The sequence below is a fragment of the Mesocricetus auratus genome, unplaced genomic scaffold, assembly GCF_017639785.1.
Source record: "Mesocricetus auratus isolate SY011 unplaced genomic scaffold, BCM_Maur_2.0 Super-Scaffold_100691, whole genome shotgun sequence".
Classification (NCBI taxonomy): Eukaryota; Metazoa; Chordata; class Mammalia; order Rodentia; family Cricetidae; genus Mesocricetus; species Mesocricetus auratus.
Window position 1 is genome coordinate 39,112,224 of NW_024429267.1, and position 22,607 is coordinate 39,134,830.

Here is a 22,607-nt window from a genome sequence, read left to right on the forward strand (position 1 = left end):
CACTGATTTTTTTTTGAGTTAACCTTGTATCCTGCCACTTTGCTGAATGTGTTTATCAGCTCTAGGAGTTCCCTTGCCGAGTTTTTTGGGTCACTTATGTAAACTATCATATCATCTGCAAATAGTGAAAGCTTGACTTCTTCTTTTCCTATTTGCATCCCCTTGATCTCCTTTTGTTGTCTTATTACTATAGCTAGAACTTCAGGTACAATATTGAAGAGATATGGAGAGAGTGGGCAGTCTTGTATTGTTTATGATTTTAGAGGAATTGTGTTGAGTTTCTCTCCATTTAGTTTGATGTTAGCTGTTGGTTTACTATATATTGCTTTTATTATGTTCAGGTATGTTCCTGTTATCCCTGATCTCTCTACGACCTTGATCATGAAGGGGTGCTGGATTTTGTCAAAGGCTTTTTCAGCATCTAGTAAGATGGTCATGTGGTTTTTCTTTTGCAGTTTGTTTATATTTCCCAACCCTTTACTCTGAGGTAACGCCTGTCTTTGACATTGAGATGTGTTTCTTGTATGCAGCAGAAGGATGGGTTCTGTCTTCATATCTATTCTGCTATTCTGTATCTTTTTATAGGCAAGTTGAGGCCATTGACATTGTGGGATATTAATGACCATTAACTGATGATTCTTGTTTGTGCTTGATTTATTTGTAGTGGAGTTATTGTGTGTAGGTTCTCCTCCCTTTTTCTTTTGGTGTTTGGTAAAGTTGGATTATCTATTGCCATGTCTTTGTGATTGTAGTTATCTCCATTGGGTCTAGGTTTTCCTTCCAGCACTGTCTGTCGAGCTGGATTTGTTGATACGTATTGTTTAAATCTCGCTTTGTCATTGAATATTTTGTTTTCTCCATCTTGAAAGCTTTGCTGAATATAGTAGTCTGGGCTGGCATCCTTGTTCCCTTAGCATTTGTAGGACATCTGTTCGGGATCTTCTGGCTTTCATAGCTTCCATTAAGAAGTCAGGTGTAATTCAGATAGGTCTGCCTCTGTAGGTTTGATGTTTTGATTATTATTTTGTGATGTGACTTCTTTTTCTGGTCCAGCCTATTTGGTGTTATGTAAGATTCTTGTGTTTTCATAGTCATGTTCTTCTTTAGGTTAGGGAAGTTTTCTTCTATGATTTTGTTGAATATGTTTTCTGTACCTTTACGCTGTATTTCTTTGCCTTCTTCTATGCCTAGTATTCTCACGGTGTCCCATATTTCCTGGATATTTTATGTTAGGGATTTGTTGGTTTTGAGATTTTCTTTGGTTGATGACTGTATATCTTCTAATGAGTCTTCAACACCTGAGATTCTCTCTTCTATCTCTTGTACTCTATTGGTGATACTTACATCTGTAGTTCCTGATCGTTTACCCAGTTTTCTATTTCCAGCATCCTCTCATTCTGTGTTTTCTTTATTGTTTCCATTTCAGCTTTCAATCCTTCAACTCTTTGAGTTTTTTCCCTCATTTGTTTCATTGTTTTTTCTTGGTACTCTTTAGATTCTTTGAGAAATTTATGTCTTGAATATTTTGGTTCACCTTTTCCTCCATTTTATGTATTTTTTGTTTGTGTTTTCTTCTATTTCTTTAAGGGTTTTTCTCGTTTTCTCTTTGAGGGTCTCTATCATCTTCATAAAATAATTTTAAAGTCTATCTCCTCTGCTTCGTTTATTTAGTGCTTTTCAGGTCTTGCTGGCATTGATTCTCTAGATTCTGGTGGGGTCATGTTGGTCTTTCTATTGCTGAGTGAGCTCTTATTCAGTCTTCTTCCCATCTCTTCTTCCAGTGGGTGCAGGTGGGGGTCTTTCTGTCTCCACTGGTCTCCTTTCCTGAAGCTGAAGCTGGGGACTCTGGAGATTGAGGTCTGGAAGGTCTGGTGCCTTTCCTGTGTGGGCGGGTCCTCTGGATGCCAGGAGTGTTCCCCTGGAAGATTGAGGGGATGGGTGATGGGCAGGGGTGGGTTGGTCCCAGGGGGACCCAAGCTCACCTGAAGCTGGGGAAGCCGGAGGTTGGGGTCTGGACCTGTTTTTGTTTGTTTGTGTCTAGGACATAGAACATTGCCTCACTGTATGTTGCATCCATAGATAAACAGGGAACACCACACAAGCATCCCTGAAACCTTAGCAAAAACAGGTTTTAGGTTTCCAACCCACAACTTCCTAGTGATTTTGCAAAATGCTGTAAAATGAATTTCAGGAAAATGAAATGTATTATTAATGTCATTTTATTATGACATGCAACATACATGAATTGAAATGATTATAAAGTTGGTATTAAATTCAAAGCACTTTCTACTTTTTAATAATATGCTTAATCTTAGTCAAAGTACAAGAAGTCATCAACTTTAAGTTTCTTAAAATAAACTTGATCATAAACCTTTTATTTCCAGAACTTTTGTTTCTTATGGCATTCTGAATAGTACTGTGGTAGAACATGTTCATTATTCTTTAACAGCACTTTGAAATTTAAATGACAATGAACCTTTTCTTTGACATAAGAGGATACTTGAAAGCCTGTGTCAAATTTTTATGCTGAATTCCATTAGTGACAATACCAAAACTAAAATAATTACATTTAAGATCATTCATAAACATTATAAGAAATTGGAAGTGAGTCGACAATTCTTTTTTGGGTTGAATATTAATTAATTGTATGGGTTGAGAAATAATTTAAAGAACACTGCTATACTATATCTGGTAATACCTGGAGAGGATGTAGTAGTCATTTTGTAGCTTTTGTTTGTTTTAATATTTTGATTATTGTTTGTGTGGGCTAGGAAGAAGGGCATTATGTTAATGACAGACTTTGGGATCTGAGATCATCAGGAGATACAGCTGAAAGCAAAAGTCATTAAATTTGAGAAAAGCTGTATCTTATCCTCTACTTGTGAGTTCCAACTCTTTAATTGTGACGCTCAACTCTTTAATTTTGAAGTTGTTTTAAATTTGTTTTATTTGTTAGCAATGTAGATATTTGTCTGTGTGCTCAAACAAGCTGATAAATTGACGCCTTCCTACATTTGGAGAGCTTGAATGCCCTAGATACCTCTTAATATTTAACTATTCTTTCTCATACACATTATTTTTAAAATACCTGTCATAATATAGCCAAATATTCCACTTATTTGCATACAACTAAAAATCACTAGCTTGTAGTTTGAAACACAATAATAGTCAAAATATTTTATGTTAGAAATATTAAATGAATTTATAAGTGGTCATTAACTTAAGTTTTCAGTATTTTTGTTTTATATTTTTAAGAGTGATAATAGTCACTGTTAACTTGTAGCTGGCTTAAATAGAGAAATAAATTTTTCTGTAATAATGGGCATTCATAGGTAGGTAAATATACCATTGTGTATTTTATATATACATATATATATTTCAATGGAAATTGTGAAGTTCTTTAAATCTTTCTTATTCTTAGTATGCTTGAAAGTAAGTGTGCCTTTTCTGGGTTTGGATATTGTACCACTCTTAGGTGAGCAGTGGAGGGAGAAACCTTTCCTTGTGTTTAAAGTCCATATGGTAATTGTATATTTTAGGGACTTTTGATTCATATAAGTGAACGAATAAAGGGAGCATTTGTAGCACAGGTGTCGTTACACCCAGTTAATTTGTGGGTGTAGGCAAGGCGTCTGTGTATTTCTGTCTTCTGTTCTGGTAGCCTGGGTAAGACTTTTTACATTTTTTAAATTTTATTTTTAATTTCATTTTACATTCAATTCACAGTTCTCCTTCTCACCCCTCCTTCCACTACCCTTTAAATCTTTATTTTATTATTTTATATGCATAAATGTTTGTCAGTGCACTGTGTGTGTGCCTCATGTGCACAAAGGCCAAAAGAGGTCATTAGATCCCATGGAACTAGAGTTATAGACAGATATGAGCTACCATGTGGTTGCTAGGAATCAAACCTGGGTCTCCTAGAAGAGCAGCTAGTGCTCTCCACCACTGAGCCAGCTCATTGGATAAGACTTTGAAGTGGACAATTTTAGTGAATCATATTATTTGCTAAAGTGAAGGAAGTTAATTTGCAACTAAGACGATGAGTTTATTTTTTTCAGTTATCATTATTTAATTTTAAATGATGCCTGGGTTATGAAACTTTTTTCTTCTGTTGCTTTGACTTTTAATCTTATATCTCAAAATTGTTTCATAGGTGAATATTGTAATTGTCCTTTATTTTGCAGCCATGAAGTTGATGACTGCTCTGGTAAACGTTGCCTTAAACCTCAGTATTCATCAGGATAATACACAGAGGCAATATGAAGCTGAAAGAAATAAAATGATTGGGAAGAGAGCCAATGAAAGGCTGGAGTTACTACTTCAGAAACGCAAAGAGGTAAGTTTTATGGTAACTTGATCTTTTATGGTTTGTAAATGTTTAAGTAAATATAGTAGTTTCTACTATTGTGAAAAGAACGTTTTAAAACTGGCTATGGTGGCTTAAATCTGAAACTAGAATATTCATCAATGATTAAGGGAACTTATTTTAGTAAAAGATTACCAGAGTGTCAGACAAGTCAATTATGTATGTTGCAGGTTCAAAAAGTACTCTAAATAATAACCCGGTTTGGGAGAGAACAAATGTGTATTTATAGAAAAAGCTCCAGTCTGTGTTTCAGTTGATATAAGTAACAGTAGTGTCTCTCCCTTCTTCCTACTTTCCAGTGCAAGGGAATCCAGTCCAGGAGTTTATTTAATAAGCAATCACTCTGTCTCTGAGTGCTTCTATCTCTTACTTTAGGTTTGACCATCTAATTTTTGTAGATGTGATAAAAATGTTTTTAAGTTACCTATCTCATTTTATTTTTGGATATTTTTATTTTATGGATATGAGTGTTGCCTGCACATCTGTCTATGACCACATGCATAAAGTGCTCATAGAGGCCAGAAGAGGGTATTGGGTTACCAGGTACTGGATTCACAGATTAGTGTGTGGGCTCAGGGAATTAAACTCAGGTGCTCTGGAAAAACAACCAGTGCTCTTAAACATTAAGACATCTCTTAAGTCCATGTTGTCTATTTTTTGTTTTGTTTTTTCTTGGTAAGAAACAGGTTGTTTGTTTTTAACCTATTGGAAGTAAAATTTGTGGTTTGTATTATCAGTCTTTTAATAAAAAAGGGTACATTTTCATAAAGCAATTGCATGTGTATAATGAGATTTAACAAACAAAATAGGAAAAACGTTTATACTGAGATTATTGCCTATACCAAAACTTTCACTCATGACCAACTTTCACCCTGGAACTTTCCACATTGTGACAGTATATATGTATATAAAATAGATGTACAGCTGGTTGTGGTGGCACACGCCAGTAGGATTTGCTGAAGGAGGCAGAGGCAGGAAGATCACGAGTTCGAGGAGGGCTGGGGTACACATTAAAAAAAAAAAGATGTACAGATTAAACAACCAGTGTTCATTAATAAACCATAAAGAAATTTGTTTTTACAAGAATTATTTTGCTTGCATATCAATTTATCATATATCAACAAAACCAAATTTATACTAAGGAAATATGTATGCTTATTTTTACATAAACTAAGTCTAGGAGTGGAAATGGCTGAGTTAGAATGGTGCTTGTTGCATGACCATGAGAACCTGAGTTCAAATTCACAGTACCCAATGGATTTAGCAGCACTGTACTGTAATCCTAGCACTATAAGGACCTAGAGACAGGATGATCCCTTGTTCATCTAGTCTAGCTAAATGTATGATCCCAGGTTCAATAAGGGACCCTATCTCAGGGGGGGTGGGGAGGATACACACACACACACACACACACACACACACACACACACTGTAGTGACATGATTGAGGAATACAGCATAACAAAGTCTACATATATATGTACACAAAGATCACATTTACCAATATATTTCACACATGCATGTAGAAACACAAAAATTAAATCTAGGCTAAATACTTGAAACTTCAGAACATAGAGCATCTTCAGAGTCCTTTAGAGCTGTACATTATTTTGATTTTGTGGTTGGCAGTAGTAGACTGCAGCTATACAGAAGTACATAGTACAAAATGGCAGACGTGTATATGGGACTATTTCAGAAAGTATGGGAAATTCTGTTTCTGCTTGTTTGTTTTCAAAACCCAGGTCTCTACTATCTACCTCTGACTATCCTGGAACTCACCGTGTAGTTCAGGCTATCCTTGAATTCAGAGATCTGCCCACCTTTCCTCCCAAGTGCTGGGATTAATGGTGTGCAGCACTACGCTTGACTTCTTGAAACAGGCTTTTAAGAGACCTAAGTCTAAAGCTCAAAATTGACTTTTAATGTTAAATATTATAATGTATAATATTTTAAAACTATTTTAGATACAGTATCTTTAGAGATAAACTAATTGATACATGCTGAGGAATGACACTGGGGAACTATTGAAAGTGTGTCATGTCATTATGTGTCTTTAAGAAACATCTGTCATATGTACCGTAAACCACTGCCATGTATTTGAGGCAGGATTCATTGGTGTTATGTGAAATGATGGCATGTAAATTGAAAAGTGGGCATATTTTATGTTCAGAAGAAAGTCCCATACTAAATCTTGGACAAGAACTGCCAGAAACACCTTGAATTTGTTACATGCTTGATTTTTAATTCATTTTTGATCTTTGAATTTTCAGCAACCTTTCACTGTTGTCAACTTTTTCATGACTCCAAATTTAATTATACAGCCCTACATGGGATTGTGGCCAGGTATTGAAGAATCTTGCAGTTATGTTGGGCAGTCCTGTATTATAATTGCTTGACAGAAGTATTACAACAAACTTAGTTGCTTAAAGGAAATTTATTTCTAATAGTTTGAGAGTTGTGTTTTCATATTTTCATCCTGTTAAAAGCACTTCAGAGAAACATGTGATTTGTTTAGATTCATAGTTTTAGATTTTCTTCCAAGGAAAACCAGTTCTGCTTTATTGAGTTTGTGGCAAGGGGCAGCATTGTGAAAGCAGGAGCATGCAGCCAAGCTTTTCAAGTCTTTCTGCTCTGGTTTTTGCTCCTATTTCTCATAGTAAACATAGCTAAAAGAATTAAGCAATAACCACACACCAGTCTAAATGGCTGAGTTAAGTTTTCTTCTCCAGATTAGTTAGTTATGGCATAATCTTTATACTCCTCCTTTCACAGAGTCTCAAAGTAAACAAGTGCTGACTGGTTTTTGCCAAATTGTAGTGTAAATGAATGACTTCTTGGTTCATTTCCCTGGATACTTCTTATTCTAATCTGAAACCCCTGAATACAGATGGTACCCCCCACACCTAATTACATTTTGGAATTCTAATCTTCAAATGACCTAACAAATTCTTCCATCATTATCTGTTTACAGCATACTAGGACTTTAATAATCCACATCTCCAAACTAAGTACTAATCTGACAGTACTGAATGTTAAGATTCCATTTACATGTATTTTATACGATACATTTTTATTCTTAACACATATAGTATTTGAAATATTGTAGAAGTGAAATCAAAACTGTGCTTCATTAACTAGTGCTGGTTGGAAGGTATGGCCCCAGTGAATTTTTTTTTTTTTTTTTTTTTTGGTAATTACGAGACAGAGTTTCTCAGTATTGCTTTGGAGGCTGTTGGTCCAGCCGTGAATTATTTTTTATATTATAGATGCATCATAAGTTTATTTTCAAACTTGTCTTAAGTATAATTTGAGTGATTTATTATACATTTATATAAATGATCTTACATGATGGTCTGAAAGCTTTTAGGCTCTACAGTAGTTTGGAAACAGTGAGCATTTCATAAAAGCTGTAATTTGAATATTTACCCTTTCTCAGTATTGCAATGTAAAGTACCATACCCACTGTATTGTCGGACAGTAGTAGCTCACAGTCAGCCACACAATGTTGATAACGTGTGTATACTATGTTCTCAGCCCTTTTTGAATTGTACATTTTCAATTCTTGTATTCCATCATATCTACAAAACCAGTCAATCCTTGTATTGATGTGAAAAGTCAGTGTTATAAAACAGGCTTTGTTTTCAATGATTGCAGTTGTAGGCTAAAGCTAATTTAGAATCGACTAGGTTAAACTATCATGCTGCATTTTCCATATATGAAATACAAAGTTTTAAAACTTGGATTAGTTTTATTTATAATTACCTTATCAGAACATACCTCACCACGTATGTTACAGATCATTGTACTGCCTATTTTTCCTCTAAATCTTGTAACAACATACAGCAAGAGTCATTCTAAAAGTATTTTACTTTACGTATAACCAAGCATGCACATCATATATATGCATAATAAAAGCAATTATGTCACTGAATAATTTGACATGAAATTCCAGGAAAAAATTGGGCTAATAAATATTATATTGGATGCCATTTTATAGCAGTTGTGTTGTTTTTGAACAGTAAATAAATTTAAACCTTAAGTCTGATCAGTAATGTTTCTTAAAATATGTGCATCTGTGATAGTGCTGTGTTTTGTTGCTGGATTACAGCTTTGTTGGCTAGTATTTCTATTTTCTATTGTTCCTTATATTTTGGGAAGTTGGTATAGTTGAGTTATAGGCTACTCAAACAAGAGTGATATGATGTTTGTGAAGGAGGAAAAGCCATGTAAATCAGGGTGACCTCTTCATCAAGGATGGCAGAACTAAGCCAGAATCCTGATTTGGAGAAATGTGTAGACATATAGGATGATTCCAAATAATGATTGTTCCATAAAAGTTCAAAGTTCACCAAAGTCTACCACTTCTTTTCTAGCACCTATGTATGGAGAGAGGAGAGGCCTCAAAGCCAGTGTGGCAGAACTAAAGAAGCTCTACTGATAATTTCAGACATGAGTGGCACAATCGCAAAATGTTGATAACTAGTGTAGGGCAGTGGTGGCACATGCCTTTAATTCTATCACTAGGGAGACAGGCAGGTCCACAGTTTGAGTCCAGCCTGGTCCACAGAGAGAATTCCAAGACAGCCAGGGCTACATAGGGCAACCTTGTCTCTGGGATTGGGGTGGGGGAATTAAAAAAGGTTGATAACTACTCAGAATGAGGATAATCAGTAGTTTAAAATAATTGGAACTATTCATTCCAAATAAAATGACCAGTATTTCAATTTCCTTTTTTATTTTTTTCATTTCAGCTACAAGAAAACCAAGATGAAATTGAAAATATGATGAACTCTATTTTTAAGGGTATATTTGTTCATAGATACCGGTAAGGTATTTTAATCATTTAGAATTTTTTTTAACCTTAACAGTTGTTGCATAGTATGTACAGCTCTAAAACTCTATTTTTATTTTGTTTTCTTTCTTTGAAAGTAACTTTGTCTATAAATACTATTTAATATTTGGAGGAAGTTTTGCTATCCCCGATGCTGAGACATCCTTCCTAACTCAGAATATTTGTTACTATTGGATATACCCCATGTACTTATATTCTCTTTAATGTAATAGGAATTCATGTGAACATAAAATTAATATGGCCTAGTAATAAACTACCGAATGTCATCACATTAGAAACATTTTAGTGTAGTGTTTTAAATCTTTTTTTAGGAGTAACCCTCACCTGTCACTTACTCATCACATCCTGTCAGCCTTTAGTCTTTACGTTACTGCTCACTGCAGAGAGGTGTTCATGATTAAGGGTGAGAAAATATTATGCTGATATAAATATTTATATGTAGATACAAACATTCAGAAAGCAGCTTGACACTATGTCCATTTTGCAAAGCTATAATAGTAAGCTTCTTCCTAGGACCTATGACATCACTAAGTGTAGCAGGACAAACAAAAGACCCAGAGACAGATATTGGGGTTTAAGCTTCAAGGTGAATATCAGAAAAGTAAAGCAGCCAAGCCACTAGCCCTTACCTCTACTTCAGGCTGAAAGGGCTGATCCTGTGTCCACAAGCTCTCCACCAAGCCTCAGACTTCTCGGTGTGATTGGAGAATCACTCTCCACATGAGACCCTTTGCTTTTATACCTCCCTAATTATAGGATTAAAGGCGTGTGATCCCAAGTGCTGAGATCATCTTTGTTTGAGCTCTTTCTCTTTAGGAATGAATCAATTTCATGTAGCTCAGTGTGGCCTCGAACTAACAGATCCCTTTAACTCTACCTCCTAAGTCTTGGGATTAAAGATGTGTACCACTACTGCCTGGCTTCTATAGCTAACTAGTGTGACTGGCTTTGCTTTCTATACCCTCAGGCAAGCTTTAATAAAGCATATATAATATATCACCACAACCAAGCATAGATTTTTTGACCAGGTTTATAGTATAAGGAATAGATCCTCTTATATGGAGCAGGCCTCAAATTCAGACACTCGTTGGTTACCCCTATATCAGGTGTGCCTTTAGTAGTATTGTAATTTGTAGAATTCGTAGCTTGTTAAGGCCATTGATTTCTCCCTTTATCACCTATGTCTTGCATCTGATTCTTTTGCACATCTCACCTCTGGTAGCCTTTGTAACACCTTCCAGGACTGTGAAAAGCTGTCCAGCACAGAGGAAGCTTCCAGCTTGACAATCAGTATATGCAGTGTCTTTCAAATAGGGTCTTAATTGTCTACTTATGTCCAGCATGATCGAGTATATAGTTTTGGCCCCTGAGTCTTGCCTATCTAGCAACCCTAACAGAGATATTTCACAACTGACACTGGGATTTTTATTTAGTGACTATCTTTGCTTTTAGGGTGGGGCTTCAACCTATGTAGGGTGTCTCCCTTCAAACTTTCGTTTATGTTTTTTAATTGGGTTACCAGAATATATATTTCCATCTGGCTTTTTCTTTTTAATGACCCCTTGATTTTGGTTAGTCATGCCCCATCTTTTCTCTTTCATCCTCCCTGTTTAAAACTTTCTTCTCCCAGTATGCCCCTCTCCATTTTCTTTTTACCTGTGCCCTTCTCTCCCTGCTCTCTTAACACTCCTCCCGGCCTTCCCCAGTGTTCCGTCTTACACTTGTGGCTTTCAGGGGCACTATAGAGTATGCACACAAAATATAAAAGTGTCAAAGCTAGAATCTACATGTAATGAAGAAACTGTGGTGTTTGTGCTTTTGGGCCTGGGCTATCTACCACAATTAATATAATTTTCTTTTCTGATTCTATTCATTCACCAAACGTTTTACAATTTCATTGTACTTAACAGTTGAGTAAAATTCCATGTCCATGTATCCTATTATCATTATCCATTTATCAATTGATAGACATCTTTGCTGATTAAATTTTGTAAAAATTAGAAGCAAATACCTTAAGACGCAGCTTTAGTATTTACCCAAAGGTATTTTTACTTTACTGCACAGATATTTATGTTTGTTGCTGTTGTATCCACAATGGCTAAAAACATAACTTCTTTTATTGATTTGGGGGTGTTTATTTCTGCTCATATTGATTGGGAGTGTTTATTTCTGCTCATATTTTTGTTTGTTTCTATAACATTGATTTTGGTACATCGTGGTTTTGCTTTGACTTGCCTGGCTCACTCACGAGCCCCCCCCCAGTCTCTCCAGACCTCTGTGGCTAACTAGTGAGTTGTTTCGCTCTCTGATCAGGGAAGCTTTATTTGTTAAAGTACAAACAAGATATCACTACAAACAGCTGCTTGCATACTGGTTGTTGGGAATTTTGAATTTATCATTTCATTCTTTCATTACATATGATCTTTCAGAGAGGTCCTTAGTTTACTGGTGAGTCTCTTACATGCCACCTGACTGTTTTTTCTCTTGATACTTTTAGATATATTTCTTGCTTAAGATTCATTTTTAATTATGTGTATGAATGTGTCCGAGTGTGTGAATATAGTACCCACATAGGCCGGGAAAGGGTTTTTCATTCCCTGGACCAGAGTTATAGGCAGTTGTGAGCCACCTGGTGTGATTGGTGAAAATTGAACTCAGGTCCTCTAAAAGAACAGCATGAGCTCTAAACAACTGAGCCTTCAGCTTCTGGATGTTTTCATTTTCTTGTTCTCTTTACAGTTTGGGTGTAATATGTCCCAGTCAAGATCATTTTTTGTGAGTTGATTTTGGTGTCATGAAGCTACGTGTGTGTGTGTGTGTATACTTCCATTATTTGAAATATTTACAGTAATTATTTCATTCAGTAGGTTATTATGTGTCTTTTTCATTCATGAGATTTTTTTCTTAAATTTCATTTTTATTATCATTAATTTTACATATTATTGAAGTCACTACATGAACTAGTAAAATCCACTTTTCCTTTGCAATCTCCACATTCCTTCCTTACACACTCATACAGCCCTGTTTCACAGCTTTTACTTATTTCTACATTCAACTCAACATTTTTTAACCTTCCACAAGTGCAGGTCTTTTTGTTTGGTTTCTTTCACTTAACACAATACACTCTGCTTTCATTAATTTCTTGCAATTGATTTGTATTATGTTTGTATGCTAGTTTTTCTGTTGGTTTTAGTGGAGAGTTAACCTAAGCTGATGGCATGTTTCAGCTATACTTTTACCACAATACACATGGATGTGTAAGTCCTTTGTTTTCCTTTATAAAACACACACACACACACACACACACACTCGTCCTGCTGGTTCTTATGGTAGATCCATTTTCAGTCTTTTGAGAATAACTGGACCAAATGATAGAATTATTTTTTAGTGTGAGTGAACATCCGTAAAATATTTACTGTTAAGGCTTCGTTAATTTACATCTACATATATGAGTTTTTCTTTTTCTACATTATTGCTAGCATTCTTATATGGATATATTTTTATAATAGCCTGTTTTTCCAAGCTGAAATTGTATCTTGTAGAAAATTTCTAGTTGCTTGATATTAAAATATTTTATATATTTGCCAGCCTCTTGAATTGTATCTTTTGGATATATTTGCTGTAATCCTATTTTAACAATTTTGCTTTTTATGTCCTGTGATTTGGTCAGGGATCGGGATCTTACACCCCCCCCAAAACATTATCTGTACTAATATCTTCAGGTGTTATTCCTATTTCTTGTATTGGTTTTACAACTCCTACCTCTAACATATGTGTGTGTGTGTGTGTGCGCGCACACACACACACACACACCTAAGAAGTCAGTTGACTATGATTTCAGAAGAATGGTGGATTTTACTGTTTTGTAACTTTTCCAGTTTTCATCACTTGCTGGTATCTCAGTGACCTTAGCAGCAGTAATTCTGGGGTTCTATTGGGACCTGGTATTTAGTTTTCATAGGTGGGCTAGGTTTACTAGTGACACTGAGGTTATAAGGGTACTGATTTTCAGAGGTCACATAGAACAAGGTTGCTCTGACAAGCCTGTTCAGGCAAGGCACCTCTGGACCAGCCACAGATAGACCTGTGGCGCTTTTTACTTTGAAAGGAGCCCAGGAGCTTGGGTTTACCCAGTGTCCCTGTTTGGGAGCAGTATTGTCCAGGATGCCCATCACTTTCTGTGGGTATAACATGTAACCTTGGATTTTCTGGGCTTAAATCTATCAGAACTGGCTGCCTGAATGCTTCCAAGGATATCACTGAGCCTAGCTCCTGAGAACGTGTCCACTTTAATTTTTTGTGGTCTGTGGAGGGTTGGCAGGCCACCCTGGTTGTTTTATAGGGACATCAGAAGGTGCTGCTGCTTAAGGAAGGCTGCCCAAGATACTTTCCTCAGACATGGAAGGTTCATCTTGAACCTTGAAAAACTGAGTGGATAATCACAGGATGGTGCTAGGTAATAGGGCTCTAACACAAAGGGCATAATGTAAACCAGGATCTCTCTGGGGCTTTGCAGTAGCGCAGTAACTCAGAAGCTCCCCAAACTTGATGCAAGGCCTTTGAGGGCTACAAACTTCTGTTAGCAAATGCATGAGTGAGTAGCAACTTAACCTTTTTGTGCCTAGTTTCAGTTATGATTTAAGAACTAATTTCAAAACATTTAATAGAGCAGTGTGTGCTGATTGCTTAGTTTCCTTTTTTGTATTGCCACTTATCAGTGTTCTATAATTCTCAGCACTGTCCCTTCCTTCTGCACTCTAGCATTCTGCCTCAAAAATTCTACTGAAGTAACTAACTACTTGTCTCTTGAATCAAAGAACAACCATCCTTAGCTGTGCTTTGGTGGTGACGCCTTTAATCCTAGCACTTGGGAGGCAGAGACAGGTGAATCTCAGTGAGTTCAAGGCCAGCCTGGTCTACAGCAAGTTCCAGGACAGACTTCAAAACTACACAAAGAAACCTGTCTCGAAAAACAAAAAACAGCCATCTTGATCATACCTAATTTTTCCCATATTGTACTGGCTATCATCTCAAAACAATGCTGATGAAGTATTAAGGGGACACTTTTGCTTTGTTCCTTATATAAACCTTGTAAATATCAGAAGTACAGTCAGGCAGGTAGATTGGCTGTTACAAAAGAGACAAAGATTATAAATACCAGCAAGGGTTTGGAGGAAAAGTAACTCATACACTGTTAGTGAGAATGTAAATTTGTGTGGCTGTTGCAGAAAACTGTGTTCAGATTCCTCGATTCAAAATGAGTTTAATATAGTACTTATTAATCCCATTACTGATTATATATCCAACTTAAATGATACTGATATGTCAAAAAAGACAACATGTTTATGTTAGCAATATTCTCAGTACCCAGGATGTGGAGTCAAGCCAAGCATCTGTCAGTTACTTTTTCTGTGGCTGTAATAAAGTTTGCTGACTAGAGTAGTATTGAGTGAGGGACATTTGCTTTTGCTCATAGTTAAGAATGCATTCCATTGTGGTGTGAAAGTTAGGGCTGCATGAGCTTAAAACACCTGGTCAAATTGCACGGGTAGTCAGAAGACAGTGATGATGCCCTGTACTTATCTGGCTCTCTGTTTCAACCACAAGTGTTTTGTTTTGCCTTGCTTTGGTTTTGAGATAGGGTCTCCCTATGTAGCCCTGGCTGACCTGGAACTCACTGTATAGACCAGACTGGCTTAGAACTCACAGAGATAACTCCTGCTTCTGCATCCTGCATGCTGGGAATAAAGGCATGAGCCACCTCACCCATTGAGAATATTTTCCTTAAATATAATGTGTTTTGCTTAAATTCACCTTCCCTTACCTCCTCTTATATCCATTCCCTACACTGTGACTTCACTTTTTAAAAGTAATTCACTCAGTCCCGTTTGTGCTGCCTGAATCCTAATGATAGAGCATCCAGCACAGTATTATCTGCCTACCAGGGGTCACATCCTTAATGAAAATACTCTCTTTTCTCCAGCAGCCAGCAAATGTCAGTAGTTATCACCTAGGGGTCAGTCTTGATCTGTCTGATGCAGGTCGCCTGCAGTCAACCACAGCTGCTATGAGTTAATGATTGTAGCCTGCTTTTAGGCCCAGAAGACACCAGTTGCCCTTTATTCCTTGATCTGTGACCCTTACAGTCTTGCTACCTCCATTTTCATGATGGTCCTTGAGTTTTAGGGTGATGGGGTTAATATGATATAAATATCCCATTTATGGCTGAGCACTCCATGTTTTTTCCTTTTGTGAATTCCAGAACCCAAGTCCAGGAAATGGTGCTGCCCCTCACTAGGGTGGATCTTCCCAGGGTAGTTAATCTAATAAGGGTAATCCTTGACAGATGTGCTGACAGTCAAATTAACAAGCCATAGGAAGACAAATAATGCATTATTTTGTTCATATTTAGAACTGATTTAAATACCAATGTCATAAAGGGTAGAGAAAGTACTGGTAATTACCAGGTGGTCAGAGTAGCAGAGTTAAAGGCCTCTAGAGACAGGTTGTGTTCTATGGTACAGTTACAAGGAAAGACTAGCTCTTGGTATTGTAAGACATAGTGGAATGAGTGTAGTTAACAATAGTATGTTTGAAAATGCCCACCAATCCTCCAAAAAGGATTTTGGATGTTTCTTGTTTGTTTATTTGGGTTTTTCTTTTTCTTTTTTTGAGACAGGTATTTCTGAAATAGCCCAAACTGGCCTTAAATTAGTAATCTTCCTGCATTAGCTTTCCAAATAAGGTAGAATTACAGGTGTGTGCCACTGTGCCTGGCCATGAATGTTCTTACAACTAAGAAATAAGTATTTAAGATGATGGATATGTCAGTGACCCTGATTTGATTATAATGAAATATTATACATATTGACAATTTTGTCTGATAAGTAGATAATCATTGTCAATCAAATAAATCTACAAGCAAAAAAGAATAGCTAGTATGTTATTAACTAAAAGTTTTGCTGGCAGATGACAGGATGAGAAAATTCTCTTGTAGGTTAATTTGTTCAGTGTTTTTATAATGTATATGATTCATCTTCTGTTTTGATATCATAAATATTGTTTTCTTTATTAACTTGATAATTTTAGTTGGTTTTTACATATTAGACCTTATTTGTATTATGAGAAAATTATAAATGATTATGTTTTAGTATCAGTTTTATAATCTAGGGGTTTGAGTTGCTTCTATTTTGTTAAGCTATTTTACATGTACTTTCTAGGGTGTTATGAGTGAATTCATTACTATAAATTTTGGATCATATTTTAGAAGTTTTAGTTTTTGATCAGTTGGTTTTTTTTCTGCTGGGTCCTTAATGAAGGAACATGATGTTGAGTACCACATGTTAGAACATTGCTGCTCACTTTGTGACAGGGACATAAAAGAAATAAAGGAAGAAATTAGTGTTGCAGAAAAAGTGGGAGAAGCAGTGTTCCACATTCTACTTCAAGCAAACCTGCACCCCCTTAAAAACCCCTACCTTTGCCATACATGGGTTTCGACCATTTTTTAGCATCTCAAAGCAGAGTTCTAAGTCTTTAGCACAAAAAATTCAAGTTGCAGCTGCGAATTATTAGGAACACTTGACTATGAGAATCCACTGAGAAATGTTCCCTTCTATTCTGATCCAGGATTTTCTTGGTATAAGGAGTTCAGTCAAGTCAGACTTGGTAACTCATGTTCCTAAGCCAGTGTGAAGTATAAATTTAGAGTTCTAGCTTTGCTCCTGGTATTTTTTCCTTCCTTTTATTGTATAAGGTTGTCAGTCACATCCCCCTATTCATACTGACTTTGGTAGTATGTGTCCCCTCTTGTTGGCTTTGGTCAGTTGATGAATGGACGTAGCTTTATTTTTCGTTTTATTGGTTTTTGCCTTGTTTTTTGTTGTTATTGTTGTTGTTTGTTTTTTGTTTTCTTGTATCTCCTTTGGTTACAGTAGATCATTTTCAGTATTTTTTTTATTTTACAAACTTAGTAGTTACAGGTTATATTCTCTTTTCTTTCTCTGTTTCAATTTATAATCTCCCAGAAAATCCTTTAATGACACACTATGACTTCTGGTATGTTAACATTTTTGTCTTTAATCAGTACAGAATATTTTCTGATTGTCACTTACAATTTCTTTGACTTGAGTTGTGTGAAGTCAGTTTAATTTGTGAACATTGTATTCTGATTTTCTGCCATTACTCTCTAAAGTATTCCATGTACATGCAAAAATATATTATACTGTATACTGTTATCATGCTGTTTGTTCTTTTCTTTGTCATGAAATACTCCTTTCTAGCATTTTTTTTTTTTGAAGGAGGGCAGGATTTAGAGACAGGGTTTCTCTGTGTAGCAACCCTATCTCCACAAGAACTCACTTCATAGACCAGGCTGGCCTCGGACTCACTGAAAATCACCTGTCTCTGCCTGAGTGCTGGGATTAAAGACATACACCACCACTCCCCAGCATAATTCTTTTTTCTTGACAACACTGTACCCTCTCTTATCAATCTTTCCCCTACATTGTTTGTTTAGTTTATTTTTATCACTTCTAACTTTTTATGGCTTTTAGTATGAAGTATATCTCTCAATAGCAGCATATATTTGTTTTTTATGAAGTCTAAAGCCTGTTATTTTCCTTTGCTTTTGGTTTGGATTTCAACATGAATAATACATTACAAGACACAATATCACATTAACTGTCTTAAATTTATAAAAAGTATTTTTTCTCAATATGTTTTTATTTAAATTAGAAACATGCTTGCTTCACATGTCGATCCCAACACCCCTCCTCCCTTGTCCCTCTACCAGCCTCCCAAGCCCCCACCCAATCCCCACACCATTCCCAAGGAGGGTGAGGCCCTCCATGGGGGATCTCCAAAGTCTGTCACTTCATCTGGGGCAGGGCCTAGGCCCTCCCCCATGTGTCTAGGCTGAGAGAGGTTCCCTCCATATGGAATGGGCTCCCAAAGTTCATTTGTACGCCATGGTAAAAACTGATCTACTATCCAAGGCCCCAGAGATTGTCGAGGTCTCCTCACTGACACCTCATTCAGTGGGGTCTGGTTCGGTCCCATGCTGGCCTCTCAGCTATCAGTCTGGGGTCCAAGAACTCCCCCTTGTCAGGCCCACTGTGTCTGTGGGTTTCACCAGCATGGTCTTGACCCCTTGGCTCATCATTCCTCCCTCTCTGTCACTGGGTTCAGGAGTTCAGTTCAGTGTTTAGCTGTGGGTGTCTGCCTCTACTTCCATCAGTTACTGGATGAAGGTTCTAGGATAGCATATGAGGTTGTCGTCAAACTCATTATCAGGAAGGGGCACTTAAGATAGTCTCTCCACTATTGCTTAGTTTGTCAGTTGCTGTCATCCGTTTAGATCTCTGGAAATCCCACTAGTGTTAGCTCTCTCCTTAAACCTATAATGACTCCCTCTATTATAGTATCTCTCATCCTGGTCTCCTCTTCCCCCACTCAACCTTACTGCACCTCCATATCTTCCTCTCTTTTCTCCTCTTCTCTCTTTCTCTTATCTCCCCCCACACTCCCAATCTGCTCAGGAGATCTTGCTTCATTCCCCTTCTCTGGGGTATCTTGCATATCTCTCTTGGGAATAAAAATAGTTTTATTCAAGCATTTCTGCCCCCTTTTGTCTTTTCTGCTTTATTTTCCATGTAAATTTTATCCTTGTTCTTTGGTTGTTGTTGTTGATTTGGGGGCAGGGTTGAGACAGTTTCTCTGTTGCTTTGGAATCTGTCCTGGCACTCTCTTTATAAACCAGGCTGGCCTAAAATTCAGATTCACCTGCCTCTGCCTCCCAAGTGCTGGGATTATAAAGGCTTACATCGCCACCACCTAGCCTATCTGTATTCTTATAACTCTCTGGTACAGTGTTACCATTATCAGTGAATACAGTCACTCCCTTTTCAGCAAAGGAAAAATAGGAAGAACTGTGCCATCATTCACATTAACATCTTGTTAGCAGTTTTGATACTTTTCATTTTTCTAACATATTATATAGTAATGCTTATTTTCAATTTGAAGACTATTCTCCTGTGTTCCTTATAAAGCAAATTGGCTACCATCAAATTTTGTCGGTTTTATTTATCTAGAAGATCAATATTTCAGCTTCATCCCTTTTTATTTAAATTCAAAACCATCATTTTATATACCCATCACAGTTCCCTCTCTCTCCCATCCTCTCATGCCCCCCACACCCTATCCGTTCCCCAGAGAGGGTGAGGCCTCCCATGTGGGATCATCAAAGTCTGTCACATCATTTGGGGCAGGTCGTAGGCCCTCCCCCATGAATCTACACTGAGAGTATCCCTTCATAGGGAATGGGGTCCCGAAGTCCACGCACTAGGGATAAGTACTGGTTCAACTTCATGTTTGAATGGTATTGTTTCATATATAATTCTTGGTTCACATTTTCAAATTTTTCTTACAGTACTTTTAAATGTCAGTCTTACCTACTTGGATTACGTTAAAAAGTTGTGTTTGTCTTAATCTTACATTGTATGAGTCATTCTACTTATAGCACTCACAGTTTTTATTGGATAGTTCAATAGTTTGCCAAATATGTTTCTATGTGGCCTTATCCAACTAAGGTTTCTTTTGGATTATTTATCAAATTTTAACTGTAATAGGCCTTCATACTTTTTAAAAAATGTGTATGTGGGTGTATACACACACCCACACACACTTCTAGGACAGGATCTACTTGTAGATCTAAGACTGGATGTGGCCCAGTGTGACCTCAAACTCACTGTTTTTAAGATAGACCTCATATCCTGCCTCCACCTTCCAAATGCTGATATTCAGGCTTATGTCTCCATCCCTAGCTAAAACTGACTTTCTGCTTATTGATGAGCTATATTGCAAGCCCTGAAAAAAATATTTTCCCTGGAGTTGGGGATTTAGCCTGGGTTGGGTCCTCAGCTCCAGTGCAGAATGGCAACAAAATAACAAAAAATGTTTTCCCCTATTTCTGCCTCTTTATTTGAATGACCTTTATGACTGTAGTACTAACATGATGTTATTCTATTTTACTTTCTGCAATGACTTCCAATTTAATTGCCGACATCAACAAGTGATCCTTTTTCTCCAGTCTTACCAGTTTGTTATCTTCAATGTTTTAGTAGCTATTCTTGAGTAAATAAATCTCTAAATGTTTTGATCTGAGTTCTCTTTTCATTTTCACATTCCTGTTAGCTATATCAATGCCTTCTCTTTAGAAATGTATATTAAGATATGTTTCCTTGTTTGTTTTTCAAGATATGGTTTCTATGTGTAGCACTGGCTGTCCTGGAACTGGCTGTGTAGACCAGGCTGGCCTCTAACTCACAGATATCCTCCTGCCTCTGCCTCCCAAATGCCAGGATTAAAGGTGGGCATTATCATGCCCAACTAAAATATGCTGCCCTTTTTAACCTTTGCTTATTTTGACATTAAGATTTTAGAGTTCCTAAAATTTTCTAGATACTAACCCTTTAACAAATGTGTAGTTAACAACTATTGTCTTCTATTTTCTAGGCTGTCTCAGTATACTGTTGATTGTTTCCTTGGCTATGCAAAAATAACTTTACTTGGGTGAAATTCAGTTTGTCTGTTTTCCTTCTTTGTTACCTGTGCATCTGGGGGTCATGGATACATGAGACCTTCTCTCAAAACGTGTGCTCTCTTGCTGCACTCTCACTCAGGTATAGATATAAAAAGACACGTACCATTATAATTAGAGCTAGAAGTAAACCAAGCATTTACCGATGAGTGGTCTCCAACAGAGAATACCTTTTGGAAGAAAACCTTTTCATTAAATAATATTGGGATACTATATCTAGAAAAAATTTATGAAGGGGATTTTTATTTCTCACCTGCAGGAAAAACTGTCCATTCTAAATAGATTAAAACCTGAAGCAGGACTGATGGGATGGCTCTGCATGTAAAGCATTTACTCTACATGCTTGACAACCTTAGTTTCATCCCTGAAACCCACCAAAGAATGAAAGGGAAGAACCAATTACATGTGTTATTGTCTGACTCCATGTATGCCATGGTAATCACATGCCCATATACCAGGCAACATGCTAGGGGAAAATAGGGAGTAATGTTTTTAGATACTGAGAGGGGCAAGGATTTCTTTTGAATGGCTTCTGTTAGTGTCTTTATTTTGCCCCTGTCATTAATTTTATCCCTAGATATGTTGTTGGTTTTGATGCTATTGTAGGTAAAGTTGCTACTCTTGAGTTCAACTTCCAACTATTTGTTGTTACTGTATTGCTATGCTACCTAATTTTATATGTTACTTTTCTGTCCTATAATTTTTGTCAAGTTCATTTATTCTCATAGTTTTCTGTCAGAATGTTTGATGGTTTTCTATGCATATGATCATGTCATCAGAAAACAATGAGAAATTGACACCATATTTCCCAATGTCAAGTTTTTTTCTTGAAACTTTGACCAGAACTTCAGTGCCATAATGAATAAAATTTGTGAAACTTGGCATTGTTTCCTTGTTTTGTCATAATTTTTTTCACTCACTTTGCTCTGATATACTGTCGTTTAAATACTGTGATCATGTTCTTATTTAATATTTACATGTGTTTTCACTTCATTCTGTGAAACAATAATATGTCTGTATTAAATAAAACTCAGATTATTGTCAGTGATAGAGCATCTGCTTTGCATATATGAGTCTTTGGCCTCAATCCCTAGCCTTTCATGTAGTAAACAAACAGATAATAGTATTTAAATTTAGCATTTGGGCCGATGTACTGATAAGCTCAGTTGAGTATTCTCTCTTCTTGTGGGCCAGCCAAACTTATAGTCTTTCTCTGTTTTATGTTTCATAGGTTTTGTTCTTATTTACATACCTTTTTGTGCACATGAACATTTATTTAGCATATGGCTTCAAATCATATCTGCATCTTCTACATCACAGCTGATGGTATGAGTATCTTTTTTTTTTTTTTTTTTACACGAGACAGCTCTGTATTGTTTTCGAGGCTGTCAGTCCAACTCAGCTTCAAACTCACAGAAATCCCACTGCCTCTGCCTCCGAGTGCTGGGATTAAAGGCATGCACCACCACTGCCTGGCTGGTATGGGTATCTTTAGTCCTGGAAGTCACATGACTACCACTGCTCTGTGTTCAGATGTTTGAAGAAATTGTTTTATATGAAAATGGCATTGACTTCCATTTTTTAAATCCCAAATTAGTCAAATTTGTTTTTCATGGGATGCCTAATTTTTTACTTGGCTTTGTCATTACCAATTTTGCCTTTTTATATGGAACTCTAGGTAAACATTTTTAGTTTTTTTTTTTTTTGAGTCCTTTCAAAGACTAGATTCACTGTCTCTGCTTTGTCTTGTTACCAAGAAGTTGCTAAGAAGTTTGCTGTCAATATTTT

The 22,607-nt window shown here is 36.6% G+C and overlaps 1 protein-coding gene across 2 annotated transcripts in view; it reads left to right on the top strand.

Annotated features, from left to right (window-relative positions):
- Stag1 (stromal antigen 1) overlaps window positions 1-22,607 on the top strand; it is a 272,956-nt gene that overhangs the window by 141,926 nt on the left and 108,423 nt on the right. For both annotated transcript variants that reach the window (XM_040740365.1, XM_005072015.4), the window contains exons 8-9: window positions 4,188-4,339; window positions 9,120-9,193. In XM_040740365.1, the coding sequence (XP_040596299.1) occupies window positions 4,188-4,339; window positions 9,120-9,193 (226 nt within the window). The remainder of the gene's footprint in view (window positions 1-4,187; window positions 4,340-9,119; window positions 9,194-22,607) is intronic.